The sequence below is a fragment of the Camarhynchus parvulus genome, chromosome 10, assembly GCF_901933205.1.
Source record: "Camarhynchus parvulus chromosome 10, STF_HiC, whole genome shotgun sequence".
Classification (NCBI taxonomy): domain Eukaryota; kingdom Metazoa; phylum Chordata; class Aves; order Passeriformes; family Thraupidae; genus Camarhynchus; species Camarhynchus parvulus.
This window is the reverse complement of record NC_044580.1, coordinates 19,976,137-19,990,484: the sequence shown is the minus strand read 5'-3', so window position 1 is coordinate 19,990,484 and position 14,348 is coordinate 19,976,137. Positions and strand designations below refer to the sequence as shown.

Here is a 14,348-nt window from a genome sequence, read left to right as displayed (position 1 = left end):
GGTCCTCAGCCCCTCACAACCCCCTCTCCCCACACAGACCACACAGCTTACACGGGTTTACAAAGCACATTGGTTGAAGGGAACTGAACTCAGTGAAAAGATAAAACCAACCACGCGGCACATCTGAAAAAAATAAATTACTTTCAAAATACCATCATTTGCTGGGGCTGGGCTGGGTTTGCCTCCCCCGGCTCCACCGCTGGCTGCAGCTCCAGAGCCAGAGCTGTGGGCGCTGACTGCGCCCTGAGCTTCTATGAAAATACTCTGTTCTGCATCCCAGGGCCTGGCACAGGGCTCAGAGCCCCGGGGGGAGTGGGAAATGCAAACCCACCTCCTCATGCGGGCAGGGGCTTCTGCCCGTCAGGGGAACCCCTGTGCAGAGAGGGGGGACCCAGGAGGTAGAATAATTATGATGCTCATCATCTTGCTCCACAGCAGCCCCTTCCATCCTTACTCATTCAGTGATCTGCTGGGTCATGCCTCCCCTGCCTGCAGCTTCAAGTCACCAGGTGCAGGGTGCAGGCAGGGGCAGGGGGGCAGCAGCAGAGCCAAGGCAGGTCCAGCAAAGTCTTCTGGACATCCCTGTGTTCCCCAAGCCCAGTGGAAGCCATCCCTCCAGCTCTGGGGGGCCTGGCTGGGTGCCGCAGCCCCTCTTAACCCCACCAAGCCCCCACAGCCCCACCAGCCTGGGCTACAACATGTTGTAGTAGGCCATCTCCTTCATGGCCTGCTCGGCCAGCGTGTGCTCGTCTGGGGGGTTGCCCACAGCCCCGTAGCCGTAAGAGTTCTCCTCCTCGAAGTCATCCATCTCCTGCTGGCCATCCAGCTCGGTGTGATCAGCCCCAGCCAGCTCCATCATGGCATCTAGGAGTCAGCACAGGGACACGCGGTGAGAGACCTGCGGGGAGGGCTGGGGCCAGCAGCTGCCCCCTCCCTGGGCCTGGAGCCCAAAACTGCCCGGGAGCCTCAGCCCTGGTGGAACCTGCCGCAGCCAGCACGGCCCAGCCCGGCTCCAGGGCTGCGGGGCAGTCACAGTGCCGTGCCGGGGACCCACCTTGGCTGTCCAGGCTGATGTCCATCACCCCGTGCTTGACCTTCATGTGCCGGCTGAGGTTGCCCTTCAGGTTGAACTTGCTGGAGCAGTAGGGGCACTTGAAGGGCTTGCTGCCGGCGTGCAGGTGCATGTGCCCCAGCAGGTTGTACATGCGGTTGAAGGACTTGCCACAGACCTGCCAGCAGCGAGCCCACGGTCACCTGGGTTGGCCAAGGCTCTGCAGCACAGACCTGGCCCCCAGGCTGCCCTGGGGCTCCAGCAAGAGTAACGGGGCTGCTGCCCTCCTGCAGCCCCTCCTGGCTCAGAACAATGGGGCTCCCTCCCTCCTCCCGCTCTGCGTGGGGATGCAGGGTTGGTGCTGCTGGCAGCTCCAGAGCATCCAACACTGGTCAGAGAGAGGCACTGGCTGTCATTCAGCAGCAGCAACGCTCCCATCACAGCTCGGAGCAGATATTCCATGCCCAAGCGAGCAGCGGAGGCATCACAAAGCTGCTTCCATGCCTGAGGGCTCAGCCTGGCCAGACTCCTGTGGGCACAGCACAGCAGCACCTGTGCTCTCACATCCCAGCTCCACCAGCCCCAGTCCCACCGGTACCTTGCACTTGAAGGGCTTCACAGGCGAGTGCACGATCATGTGGGTCTTGAGTGTCTGCTTCTGCACGAAGGTCTTGAAGCAGATGTGGCACTGGTAGGGCCGGACGCTGGTGTGGATCAGCATGTGCCTCTTCATGTTGGCCTGCAGGGTGAACTCCCGCCCGCACACCTCGCACTTGAACTCCTTCACGCCCTGCCGGGGGGAGAGCTCGGGCAGACCCCAGGGGCACACGAGGGGTGCCAGGAGTGGAGAAGGGACCCCATGGGCAAGGGACAGGCTCCTTGTGCTGAGCACAGCACGGGGTGTACCTGAGAGCCCAGCCCGGCCTGAGCCCAGCAACATGCAGGGGCTGTGGGTGGGGGCTGGACAGGCTCTGTAAGTGCAGCTGAGTGCCAGCTCTGCTCTGGGGCTCAGCCCAATTGCTCCCCATTAACGAGCCCAAGGAAAAGGGCAAGCACCCACACACAGCCTGCCCAGAGGGGCTGTGACAGCTCCAGGTTACTCTGCAGCAGGTCTGAAACTCCCTCCCTGAGGAAGGGAACCCCCAGAAGGGCAGGGGCTGGGTCCCAGGGATCCCCTCATTGCACGTCAGTGACCACAGCTAATGCCAGCCTGAGGTGCTACTGCCCACCTGCACCACCCACCTCCCCCCAAGACTGGGGGCGCTGGGACATCCCCTCCACCAGCACGATGAGGGCAGCCCCCCAGAGGACCCTGAGCCCCTACCTTGTGCGTGAGCGAGTGCTGCTTGAGGTGGTGGATCTGGCTGAACTCCATGCCACACTCGGTGCAGACAAAGGGCCGCACGTTCTGGTGCTTCAGCATGTGGTTCTGCAGCTGGCTGCGGTAGTGGAAGGACTTGCTGCACTCCAGGCACTGGTAGAGCGTGGGGCCCTGGTGCGTGGCCAGGTGCCGCTTCAGCTGGGTGAGCGTGGAGAAGTCCAGGCCGCACTCCACGCACACGTGGCAGCGCCCGCTCTCGTGCTTCACCTCGTGCGCCTTCAGCTCGCTGGGGTAGGCGAAGCCGCGGCCGCAGAAGCGGCAGCTGTAGGGCTTGATGTCGGTGTGCAGCAGCATGTGCCGCTTCAGGTGGCTGGTCTGCGTGAAGGCTTTGCTGCACACCCCGCACTTGTGGGGCCGCGTGCCCTGGTGGGTCAGCAGATGGGTCTGCAGGTGGCTGGGCTGCTTGAACAGCTTGTTGCAGTGCGGGCAGGAGTGGGGCTTGATGCCGTTGTGGCCCAGGATGTGGGTCACCAGATTGTACTTGGAGGTGTAGGACTTCTCGCACATGCGGCACTGCCAGCGCTTCTGGCGGTCCCCCGCCTCCACCAGGTAGGAGTCATCGATCTGCACGTTGATGTCCAGCCGGTCCAGCTGCGCCTTCCTGCTGTGCTCGCTGGTGCCGCCGGCCGCCTCCAGCTCCCCGGGCTCCTGCCAGACACAGCCCTGCTCGCTCTTCAGCTGCTCGGGGGACGCCGGCGCAGGGGCCTCGGCCTCCCCGGGGGACGGGGCCCCCGCCTCGAAGGTGCCCGCGGTTTGTGGGGCCCCCCCGGTGCCGCCCGGCCGGATCGCTGCCCCTGCGCCGGCGCTCGGCGCCCTCCAGCTTCGCGGTGCGGCGCTGGCGCCCTCCAGCTTCGCGGTGCCGGGCTCGGGCCCCTCCAGCTCGCGGGTGCCGGCGCCCGCGCAGGGTGCCGCAGGTGCCGCAGCCGCCGGGGCTTCCTGCCAAAGGTGCCCAGGTCGATCATCTTCACGGTCCCACTCTGCACCGCCGGCTCCTGGCTGGGCTCTGGGGGCTGCGGCGCGGGGCCGTGCTGCCCCTCGCCCTCCTCGTCCCCGGGGACCGACGCACTGTATGGCGGCTCAGCCTCCACCTCTGCCTTCTCACTCTTGACCTTGGGCATCAGCCTCACAGGCGGCCTCTTCCTCCTCCGGGCATGCTTCTCCAGGGAGGAGTCTGCTTCCAGGGCGTCCTCGTCCTGCCCATCCCCAGGCGCCTGCTCCTCTCCCTCGGGCTCCCCCGGCTCCACGGTGGCATTGTCCAGCTGCTCCCCGGCCAGCCCCGGGAAGAAGCCAGTGGGGGTGACGGTGGCGCCGAGCAGCTCATTGTCGGACACCAGGCCCAGGACGGCGGCCTGTGCCAGGGACAGCACCACCACGGCGTCCGTCTGCGTGCCGCACTCGCTGAACCGATCCATCTCTCGCCGCCGGCCTACGCTGTCATGGCTGAGAGGGAGAGACACGGTCCTGAGCCCCTGGCACCCACCAGCGCAGACACCGTGCCACAGGGGCTCAGCCAGCCCTCACTGCCCTCCCCAGGGAACCCCAGCCCCACAGCGGTGATGTTTAGCACCACACAGCCCAGCGCGTGGGGACACAGCGGCCGCAGGGGCTCCCACTGTAGGGCTGGGGCAAGGAGGGAAGCTGGGATCCGTGCCCACCATCAGCCTCTCCGGATGGGCTGTTAGTTTGGCTGCTTGCATGCCCTCAGGCCCCTAGAGTGACGCCAGGGGACCCAGCAGTTTGGGAATTGGTCACAGCTGAGTGTGGCTCTAAGCTCCAGGAACAGGAACAGGAACAGCACAGGGAGCACAAGGGACGGGGCCACCAGGACACAGCCTGGCAGCGGGGCTGGCACAGGCAGGGCTCTGCTGGCTCAGCCCTGGAGGCTGGCACGCTCGCCCTGGGGCTCCCAGTGCCACCACAGCACCCTCCCCAGCAGGGACAGCCAGGAGCTGCCGCTTCCTCCTGCTGAAGGAGTGCTCTCCTAAATACAATTATTCCTGCAGCTACAACAAAGAAATCTTGCGGGGGAGGTAAAACAGGGATAAATTCTGAGCCAGATCCTGTCACAGTCTCAGGAGAACCCCAGAGCAGGAGGAGATCGTGGGATGAACCTCCAGTTTGGAGAAGGGAAACCCCACAGTGCTGGGCATCATCCCTGCAGCCAGGTCGGCCAGAGGGACACTGAGCATGGCCGGGGACATCGGCCTCTCTCTCCGGGCTGCAGGCAGCTCCTGCTCCTGCCCACCCCAGAAGTGTCCCCTCATGCCACTGCCCTGCGCCCCCAAACACCAGGCACAGCACGTGGCAGGAATGGGGAAGGGGATGGGATGGGGAAGGTCCAAACCAGTGTGAGAAAAGACAGAGAAGGGAGCAACCCCAACCACAGGGGCCTGGCTGCCCGCAGACATCTGGGGTACCGGGTCCCTCCTCAGCTCCCTCCCATCTGCCGGGCCACCGCGGGGCTGGCACTGCCCGCAGCAATGCGGGCTCTTGGCTCAGGGGGAGCCGGGGAGGGGACCCTGCCCAGGCTCGAGCTGCGGGGGGAAGGTCTCAGCCAGGTACCCCGCGTGCCCGGGCACCCCTTCCTTCCCCTGCGGCAGGGACACAGGGAGGGGAGGGCGGCGGCAGGGGAAGATGGAGAGGAAGAGGATGGGGGTGGGAGGAGGAGGAGAAGGAAGGGGATGAGGGGAGGACTAGTGCGGAGGTAGCGAAACAAAGCGAGGAGTGGGGGAGGGCGGCGGCGGGAAGAGGAGGAGGGCTGGGAGGAAGAAGAGCGATCAGTCAGGGAGGCGGCAGCGGGCGGGCACGGAGCAGCCCCGGGGCCGCACCCCGCCAGCTGCGACCCCTTCCCGCGGGGCCCCCAGTGCCCCTCGCAGGCACAGGGGACACGGCACAGGGGACCCAGCTGCTGTCCCCACGAGCCCAGCGGGGCAGAGGGCTCAGTGGCCCCCCAGCATGGCCCTGGGTCTCTGCCCCCCAAAACAAGCCCCACGAGACGAGAACAACGCACCTACACGTTCCCCAGAGCAGTACAGAGAATCTTGCGTTCTCTGTAGCCAGCCACCCCAAAACAGAGGCTTTTAGGGGAAAGCAAGCGTGGATTCCTGCCCTGGGCACCGGGAAAGGGCCGAGCTGCCCTCCCAGCAGGAAAGCTGAGCCCGTGCTGCACAAACCTCTCCGCACTTGCGTCCATCGCGCCCTCGAGCCCGGCACACGCTGCAGGAGGTTCGCCCGGAGCCGCAGCTGCACAAACAGCACCGGGAGCAGGAACAGGGCGCAGGCACCGCTGCACTTCCCGCTCTCACTTCCCTGTCCGCGCCCCGGGACTTGCCACGGCAGCTGGAAACACCATTTCACCATTGCCCAACGCTCCGGCACTGAGGGGCGGTCATGTATTCCGGCTGCCCCGGGACACTGCCCGCACAGCGCTGCCAGCCCCGCTGCCAGCCCCGCTGCCCGCACAGCACTGCCAGCCCCTCTGCCCGCACAGCGCTGCCAGCCCCGCTGCCAGCCCCGCTGCCCGCACAGCACTGCCAGCCCCGCTGCCAGCCCCTCTGCCCGCACAGCGCTGCCAGCCCCGCTGCCCGCACAGCGCTGCCAGCCCCGCTGCCCGCACAGCACTGCCAGCCCCACTGCCAGCCCCTCTGCCCGCACAGCACTGCCAGCCCCGCTGCCAGCCCCCGCCCGCAGCCCGCGCTGCCAGCCCCCTGCCAGCCCCACTGCCAGCCCCGCCGCTGCCAGCCCCGCTGCCAGCGCCGCCAGCCCCTGCCAGCCCCACTGCCAGCCCGCTGCCCGCACAGCACTGCCAGCCCCACTGCCAGCCCCCGCCTGCCTGCACAGCACTGCCAGCCCCGCTGCCAGCCCCACTGCCAGCCCGCTGCCGCCCCGCTGCCAGCCAGCGCACTGCCAGCCCCGCTGCCAGCCCCGCTGCCAGCCCCACTGCCAGCCCCGCTGCCCGCACAGCACTGCCAGCCCGCGCTGCCAGCCCCGCTGCCAGACCCTGCTGCCCGCACAGCACGCCGCCCCGCCAGCCCCGCTGCCAGCCCCGCCCCACTGCCAGCCCCACTGCCAGCCCCGCTGCCCGCACAGCACTGCCAGCCCCACTGCCAGCCCGCCGCGCGCTGCCAGCCCCCTGCCCGCACAGCACTGCCAGCCCCACTGCCAACCCCGCTGCCAACCCTGCTGCCCGCACAGCACTGCCAGCCCCACTGCCAACCCCGCTGCCCGCACAGCGCTGCCAGCCCCGCTGCCAGCCCCACTGCCCGCACAGCGCTGCCAGCCCCACTGCCAACCCCGCTGCCCGCACAGCGCTGCCAGCCCCGCTGCCAGCCCCGCTGCAGCAGCACCACGGGCACGGCCCCGGGCCCATCACCGAGCAGCACCGTGCCCGGGCCGGGCACACCGGGCCCCGAGCGCCGCACGGGCTCCTGTCCCCAGCAGAGACAGCAGCGGGGACAGCGGCGGGGACACCAGCACCTCCTCCTGCTCCTGCCCAGCCCGCACAGGTGCCTGCACCCGCAGCCCCTGAGCCCCGCGCTCAGGGCCCCTCCACGCTGCTGCTGGGAACCAAACCCTCCTCCAGCCTCAAGAAGCCGCAGTTTCCCAGGGCAGCCCTCGGGCCAGGCTCGGCTCGCTCGGGCTCATTCCCCTCGCTGCCACCCTTGTCCCACTGGGGGCGACACAGGCAGTGTCCCCCGTGCCAGCGGCAGTGCCCAGCTCCCAGCCCACTCACCCACCTCCCCCTCGATGTGCCTGATCTCTGGGGTTGTGAAATTTGGGGTTCTTCCTTCATTTCTCCTCCCAGTCCAAGGTTTAGTGTTGGTGCAAGCTCTCCTCCCGTGTGTCCCAGCACATCTGGGAAGACCCGGGCTCTGCCCTGGCACATCCTGCAGACCCTGCCCTCCCTTGCCCTGGCTGCCCCCTCAGAGCCTCCACCAGCTCCTCACTCACCACCTGCTCACTCACAGTAGCCTTTTTTCATGGCTTTCACTTCTTTGTGCTATTTTACTTCTATTTTCCTCTCTTGCTCCATGATTAGCTCCCCAAACACTCACTTCTTTCTCTCTGGGTCTCTGTGGCAGCAGCATCTGCACACCAGGTTCTCCACTCCCAGCACATTCCTAGCTGGATTCAGATTTTCCAGCCACCAGGCTAAGTGCTGTGTCTGTGGACACGTTTCCCTTCCCTTTGCTGTTTTCCCTCCCTCGGTTTCACGCACCTGCCCAATCCTTGTGCCACCCCACGCGGCCCCTTGGCCAGCACCACCACTCCAGAGATAAGAGCCTGGTAAATCCTCAGCTGGGCAGCATGGAAACATTTCACCTGGTCCACAGGAGCCTCACCTTGGTACCCACAGGTTTGCCTGTAACACCTGAGATCCGAAAGGGTCTGAGCTAAAGGAGCACCCACAGCCCCAGAGCCACCCAAGCCACAGCCCCAGGAGAGCTCTGGGGGGGAGCACGGCCCCAGCTGCCCCACAGCCTCAAGGAGGAGTTAGTGACCAATTAGTGACCAATTAGTGACCCTTGTTTGCCACCTGGCTCCACTGCCAGCTCCCCTCACCAGCCCAGAGGCAGCAGCACTCACCAACCACTGCTGCAGGGAAGGGAGGCCCAGTACCCAAATCCAAAGGGTTTGGGGACTGATTTACATCTGAGCTCTCCCAGGGAGCAGCAGCCCCCAGCAGGCGTGCAGGAGCCCACCCTGCTGCCAGGGCTCTGTCCCACCCAGCCCGGCAGGGGCAGGGCCGTGCCAGAGCCCAGTGCTGGCACCTGCAGCACTTTGTGTCACCCGACCCCTGCACAGCTTCCCAGGGCGCCTGACAAGCCTGCTGCCACGGGACAGAGGACATTTAGGACCTGCTCCTGGCTGCCCCTTGCAGGACCCCATTGCAGGACCCCATTGCAGGAGCCCACTGCAGGACCCTCCTGCAGCCCCTCTGCTCCCAGTGCCTGGGAGGTTCCCTGGGGACAGATGTGGTGGTGCCAACGTTGGGGAAAAGCTCCCAAGGCAGAGGATTGAGCCCCGGGACAAAGTGAGACCCTGGGCATTCGGGGCTCTCACTGGGGAAGGGGGGAGTAAAACTGTTCAAGAATTTTTGCCAGAAAATGGCTGATAATGGATCTGATATTTGTGAGAAAACCTTTGATTTTATTTTCCTTTCTTTCTCAAAAGCAGCCTTCATTTAAATTTAATAAAGGGGAAAACAGGCTTTCATCTTGCCTGCAGATTTCACATAAAGCTGCTCAACCCCCCACAATTCCAAAAAGAAAAATGTTGTTCTCCTGAAAATCACAACTAAAATTATTCTTAAACTTGACCCAGCATGTCTGCCCTGCCCCAGCCCAGGGATTTGGGGGTCACCTTGGCTGCACTGCTGGCCCTGGCTCTGTGTTGGTGGTGTGTGCCAGGGGCTGACCCACTCAGTGGCTCCACACACCGTGGCAGAACTGAAACTGGCACTTCTTGCCCCAGAACTGACCCTGATACAGAGGAACTGCTGCAAAAATGAGCCAAAGCTCTGAGAAACAGGCAGGAGCCACAGAAGACAAATACCTGTTTAAATTCAGTCCGTGTCTCCACACCAGATACTGTCAAACTACATTTTTAAAGGAAAACTTTTGTCTTAAGGAAAATTTCTCCAGGAAAAAGAAACCTCCACTGTCAGTGGCTCAGAGAGCCACAGTCTCCAGCCAGTGACATCCCAGTGTCCCTGAAGTGCTTCTGAGTGCAGGCAGAGCAGTCCCTGGGGGCTTTGGCTTCACAGAACAAAGGACACAACCTGGGCTTTGCAGAGGGATGTTGATAAAGTTTTTAGTAAACATTCCATGGAACCAGGATATTCTCACTCTGTGTCCATCAGTCAGAGGTCAGTATTTGCCCCTTTGAAAATGTATGGTTATTGGCAAACTCTGACTGGGAGGGAAAAGGGAATGGTTTCAAATAACCAGAGGTTACCAGTGCTGCAGAACGAAAGTGTGACGAGCCCAGAGCTGCCTGGTTCCTCCGTTATCTGCCCGGGGATCTGGGATCCAGCCCTGGCACTGGGGTGAGCGGGTCAGGCTAAGGACAGCAGCAGGGGCTGCAGCTGCTCACTGCAGGGGGACAGAGCTGCCATCCCAAATGCTCTTCCCAGCACACAGGCACCTGTGCTGAGCTGTGACATCCCACTCCTGCTTCCTGTTCTGCTGCAAATCCCCTTTTCCTCCTTCTGACACTGGGGCTTTATCCCTCTGTTCCTCCATCCCTCTGCTCCTCCATCCCTCTGCTCCTCCATCCCTCTGTTCCTCCATCCCTCTGTTTCTCCATCCCTCTGCTGCTCCATCCCTCTGTTTCTCCATCCCTCTGTTTCTCCATCCCTCTGCTCCTCCATCCCTCTGTTCCTCCATCCCTCTGCTGCTCCATCCCTCTGTTCCTCCATCCCTCTCTCCCCACCCCCAGTATCCTCTGCTCCTCCATCCCTCCAGTTGCTCCCTCATTCTTCCCGTTTCCCTGGCAACGCCCATCTCGCGCCGAGATCTGTCCCCTCTCTCCCTCTTATCTTTCTCCTCTCTCTTTCATCTCTCTCCTAATCTCCCTCTCCATTCTGAACCTCTGTCCTTTGCTTCCTTTCTCTCTCTCTCCCATTTCATCTCCTCCAATGCCTTCTCTATCTCAGGGTTACAATTATTTGAATCTCACTTGAAAGGAATGATCTGTTTAATTAACCACGGGCCCTGGCCCCGCTCTGCCCTCCCGCAGCCCACGCCCCTGCCCCCACCCAAAGGTGGCCAAGGACAGGGGGTGACAGCGCCCTGCCACCCTCGTGCAGCCCTGACAGCCCTGACCTGCAGCCCCTCTGCTCCGGTCTGGACTTCTCCCAGAAAAGGTTGGACAGGTGATCCCTGAGGTCCCTCCAGATGTGGGGATCCCTGACTCCATGATCCCAACACAGCCAGCACGGAAGCCAGCAGCTCCTCCTCAAATTCTGTGTGACAGCAAAACAAGGGGGAAAGGTGTTTCCTGAAAACCAGAGTCCTGATTGCATCCATTGGGGCAGGGGGTCAGGGAAAGAGGGGAGGAAGGCAGGCTGCTCCGGGCTCTGGGAGCAGTGGAGGGGCAGGGAAGGAGCCTGGCTCTGACTTGGGGTCCCTTGCATGGCACTCCTGATGGTGGCACAGCCAGGAGGCCACCAGAGCAGGCCTGTGGCCGCCAGCACCGTCCCTGCTCGGGGAGGTCTCTTAGGGAACCTTGTACGGGCTGAGCCAGAGCAAATGCTGGGGTGGTCTGTGAGCAGCCAAAGGTGCATCAAAACCTCACCAAAACCTCACCAAAGTTGCATCAACACCACACCAAAGCCCCACTGAAGCTGCACCAAAGCCACCGATGGCTCATGCCCAGAGTGGTGCCCAGGCAGGGAGCGTTTGGGAAGGGCGTTCTTCTGGGCCCCACCTGCCTTCCCAAGCTGCTGCCATGGCACAGGGCTCAACACCTCCTCCCTATATTCGCAGAGCTCCAGGCCTGCTCTTCCAGCCCTTCTGCCCTCCCAGAGCATGGCAGCGGGGACAGTGAGCTGAGCTCTGGTGGCACCTGGAGCAGTGATGGGCCCAGCCTCACCTGCTGAGACTCACCTGCTTTCCTCAGAGCCATGGGACCCCGGGGCCCTGGGGAGGGGTGTGAGACCCCTCCTGTCACTGCTCTGGGGAGCCTGGCACCTTGTGTCCCTCCGGTCTGAGCGCAGGGACTGGGCACAACCGAGGGGCACCTGCACAGCTGGCCCCTGCACACCTGGCCCCTGCACAGCTGGCACCTGCACAGCTGGCACATCCCACGAGTCCTCACGGGCTCCCTGTGTGAGCCCCCCACCCGCCTTTGGAACAAACCCTCCCTCCATTCCCCCTGCACCAGGTATGTGCTGCAGCAGAGAGCTCCAGGACCTGCCCTTAGGGATCACGGTCACCCCATCCCTACAAATGCTGCTGCTCTGAGCCCAGAGGCAGCAAGAGCCCTCAAACCAGGTAAGTGGTGTGGGGAGAGCTGAGGGAGAGGGGCTGCTGCTGCCTGGACCCCTGTGGCAGCACCCCCAGGCAAGGCAGCACAGAGCCCCGGTGCTCCAGGGGTTTGGCACCAGCAGTAAATGGGTTCTCCAGGAGCAGGGAGGGCCCCCAGCCCTGCTGCTGTCCCAGCCTGCCTTCAAAGGCTCCACACAGAACCCTGGCTCTGCCTTGGAAAACAATTTTTGCTTTTAAACGAAATAAACAGGGAAAGAAAAGACTTTCAAGTTCCTCCTTGCTGTAACGGCTTCTCCCCGGCACAGTCCCTTTCCTCTCCGAAAATAGCCGAGCTATTCAAAAGAGATGCGAGGAGAAAAAAAGGAACTGAATAGAGGAAAAGGGAAAGAAAAAAATGGAGCCCCAAGGGGGTGGAGAAAAACAGAATGAAAAGACAGCAAAAGTAAAGAAAAGGGATGAAAAATAAAGGAGGGGGAAGAGAGAGACAGACAGAGGAGCTTTGAAAAGAAAGAATGCTGCCAGCCTGAATACAGGGAGCAGGAAAAAAGGGCCCTGAAAAGAAAGAGCCGGCTGGAATGACCTCTCATTCAGGGCTGTGCCAATCACCGCCGCGATGGAAATCCTTTCTTCTTCCCTGCATTCTCTCTCTTTCCAGCGGGGGCAGAGGGAAGAGGAAGAAAGGGGAGCTAATTCTCAGCATAGCAGAAAATAAATCTGCTCTTTGCGGAGCCCCTGAAAGGCGCCGAGGCGCTGACAAACCCACTCCCAGCACTCACACACGCAGATGGGGACAGCAGGAAAGGGACTCTGCAACGGGACTACCTTCACCACCTCACCGTTTGCTCCTCTGGACAACGAAGGAGCAAACACCCCAGGCAAACAAACCTGCAGGAGCAAGTGCGAATCCAGGTCACCCCCAAAACCTGGCAGGGAAAGATCAGGGATGGTTGTGGCAGAGGCAAACCCAGGCCCTGATGCTTGCTGGGCCCTGCAGGGAGCAGAGGGCAAAGCGCGGGTGCAGCCCCTTTTGCCCTGCAAATCCCTGCCAGCATCCAGCCCTGCCTGGAAAGACCCAACAGGGCTTCTGCCCGGGTCTGTGAGTCCCAGCACTGCCCCGTTGGCATCCTCTGCACAGGCAGGGGTTAACAGCGCCTCGGGTGTGGAGATGGAGCAAAGCGCCCAAAGAGCCCAAAGGAACCAAGGTGCCGGGGGAGAGCAGTGGGACAAAGGGAGATGGAGCCCCCAGGACAGCAGGTGGGCACCCTGGTGTCCTGCAGAGACCCAGGTGATGCCATCTGACCCTAAAGCACCCCGGGGTGAGGGTGACAGGAACATCCTGAGCCCATGTGGCATCACCCCTGCTGGACACAGCTCCTGCTCAGCACCCCCAGGCTGGGGTTAATCGTAAACTGCTGGGACTTTGGGGCAGAGCCATAAACGTGGCCAGAGGTCTGAGGAGACAACACACAGGCAGGAGGAGCTCAGGAATCCTGGTGTGTGCGACCCAGCTGGCTGTAAAAGAGGAAAACCCAAAATGACACAAATGTCTGTCACCCCAAAGGGAACACAGGGATGTGAAAGAACTGCTCAGGTGCAAGGGCAGATCCCCACAGTGGGAAGGGTCTCACTTGAGGGTGTTGCTTTCCACAGCATCACTGCCCTTATCCTGGAACAATTTCAGTCCAGTTTTGCCATTTCCATGCGTGGAGCCCATCCATTCTGCAGGACAGTGGCTCCTGGGCCTGTCCCTGTGTCCCCAGGCTCTGTCCTGTGCGGGGCTGCGAGGACAGAGAAATGGAAACCCAGGGCTGGCTCAGATCCTGGCACCAGGGTGTCCAGCCAGAGCTAGGGGCACTGAGGAAGGCGAACAGCACCTTCACCCACAGCAAAATCTGCTGACAGGTTCAGTGTCCCAGGAGCACCCCCTGAGCCCTGCACGGGGCACACGCTGCCCCTCAGAGCCCCCAGCACACAGGAGCCTCAGCAGGGCCCAGCACAGCACAAGCAGCTCCCACTGCTCTCCTGCAGCTCATCCCAGCTGGAGAGAGGCTCCTGCAGGGCTGGGGCTGCCAGGGATGCTGTGCCCCCACAGCCGGGCACACTGAGCTCTGCCACCCTCCCTGTGCCTGCTGTCCCTGCACAGGGCTGGGTATGAGTTAATCCTAGCTGAGGGGCACTGATTTGAGCGTGATAACTAATACTGAAGCGGGTAATCCTCCACGTGTGTGTCTGCTGGAGGGCTGTGCTGGGGAAGGAGAGGGGCTGCAGGGCAGGGACACTCCATGCTGTGTCTGTGCCCCAGCCCCAGATTCTGAGCCTGTTCTGCCCTGGAGAAACTGCCCCTGTGTGCCACAGCCCCCGGGACACCCCGAGCACGGCACCAGCAGCCCTGGTGTGCCTCGGTGCTGGGGAAGGTCCCAGCAACCTGCAGGGGGGACACCGGGCTCTGCGGCTCAGGGATCACCTGTGGCACAAGGAAGCAGCTGTGCAGCTCAGCCCACGCAGCCCAGTCCCACACACGGTGAGTGCCACCTCCCACAGAGCCCAGCGAACACAGGGGAGGCAACCAGAGCTTCCCACCATGGCAGGAGGAGGCATGGGGGGAACTGGGGAGCACTGAGCCCCCTGGCACCCACACCAGGCTCTGGGCCGGCCACCTGGGAGTGTCCCAGCCCCACGAGGCGCTCTGACGTGTCCCCCCGTACAGGAACAAACCCAGCTGCACAGCTGCCAACACCACTTCTACTTTCAGATCCCCAAGGCGGGAAACGTTTCAGATCCTTTTCTGCACAGCTGAGCAGGTCAGGACGAGCGAGCGTTTGGGAGGCTGGGTTGGACAGATGGAGCAGGAGGCACCGGACAAAGGTCCCTGCTGGTGGCAGTTCATGAATTCCCAGCCCAGGGCTGACCCAAGCCAGGTGTGGAG

At 62.8% G+C, this 14,348-nt stretch overlaps 1 protein-coding gene across 1 annotated transcript; it reads right to left on the bottom strand.

Annotated features, from left to right (window-relative positions):
* Window positions 1-52: 52 nt before the first annotated feature.
* ZNF710 (zinc finger protein 710) lies at window positions 53-5,682 on the bottom strand. Its single transcript, XM_030955487.1, has 6 exons — window positions 5,606-5,682; window positions 3,335-3,872; window positions 2,376-3,296; window positions 1,650-1,841; window positions 1,055-1,229; window positions 53-864 (listed from the first exon to the last, which is right to left on the bottom strand). The coding sequence occupies exons 1-6, from the start codon at window positions 5,623-5,625 to the stop codon at window positions 692-694; spliced, it is 2,019 nt and encodes a 672-aa protein (XP_030811347.1). The 5' UTR covers window positions 5,626-5,682; the 3' UTR covers window positions 53-691.
* Between the last annotated feature and the right edge of the window lie 8,666 nt (window positions 5,683-14,348).

Bases quoted from the DNA above. Each gene is read 5' to 3' on its own strand.
- ZNF710 (XM_030955487.1), bottom strand. From the start codon at position 5,625: ATGGACGCAAGTGCGGAGAG. The intron at 3,873-5,605 runs GTTTGTGCAGCA...TCTCCCTCTCAG, and splicing joins ATGGACGCAAGTGCGGAGAG to CCATGACAGCGTAGGCCGGC. The intron at 1,230-1,649 runs GTACCGGTGGGA...CGCTGCTGGCAG, and splicing joins TGAAGCCCTTCAAGTGCAAG to GTCTGTGGCAAGTCCTTCAA.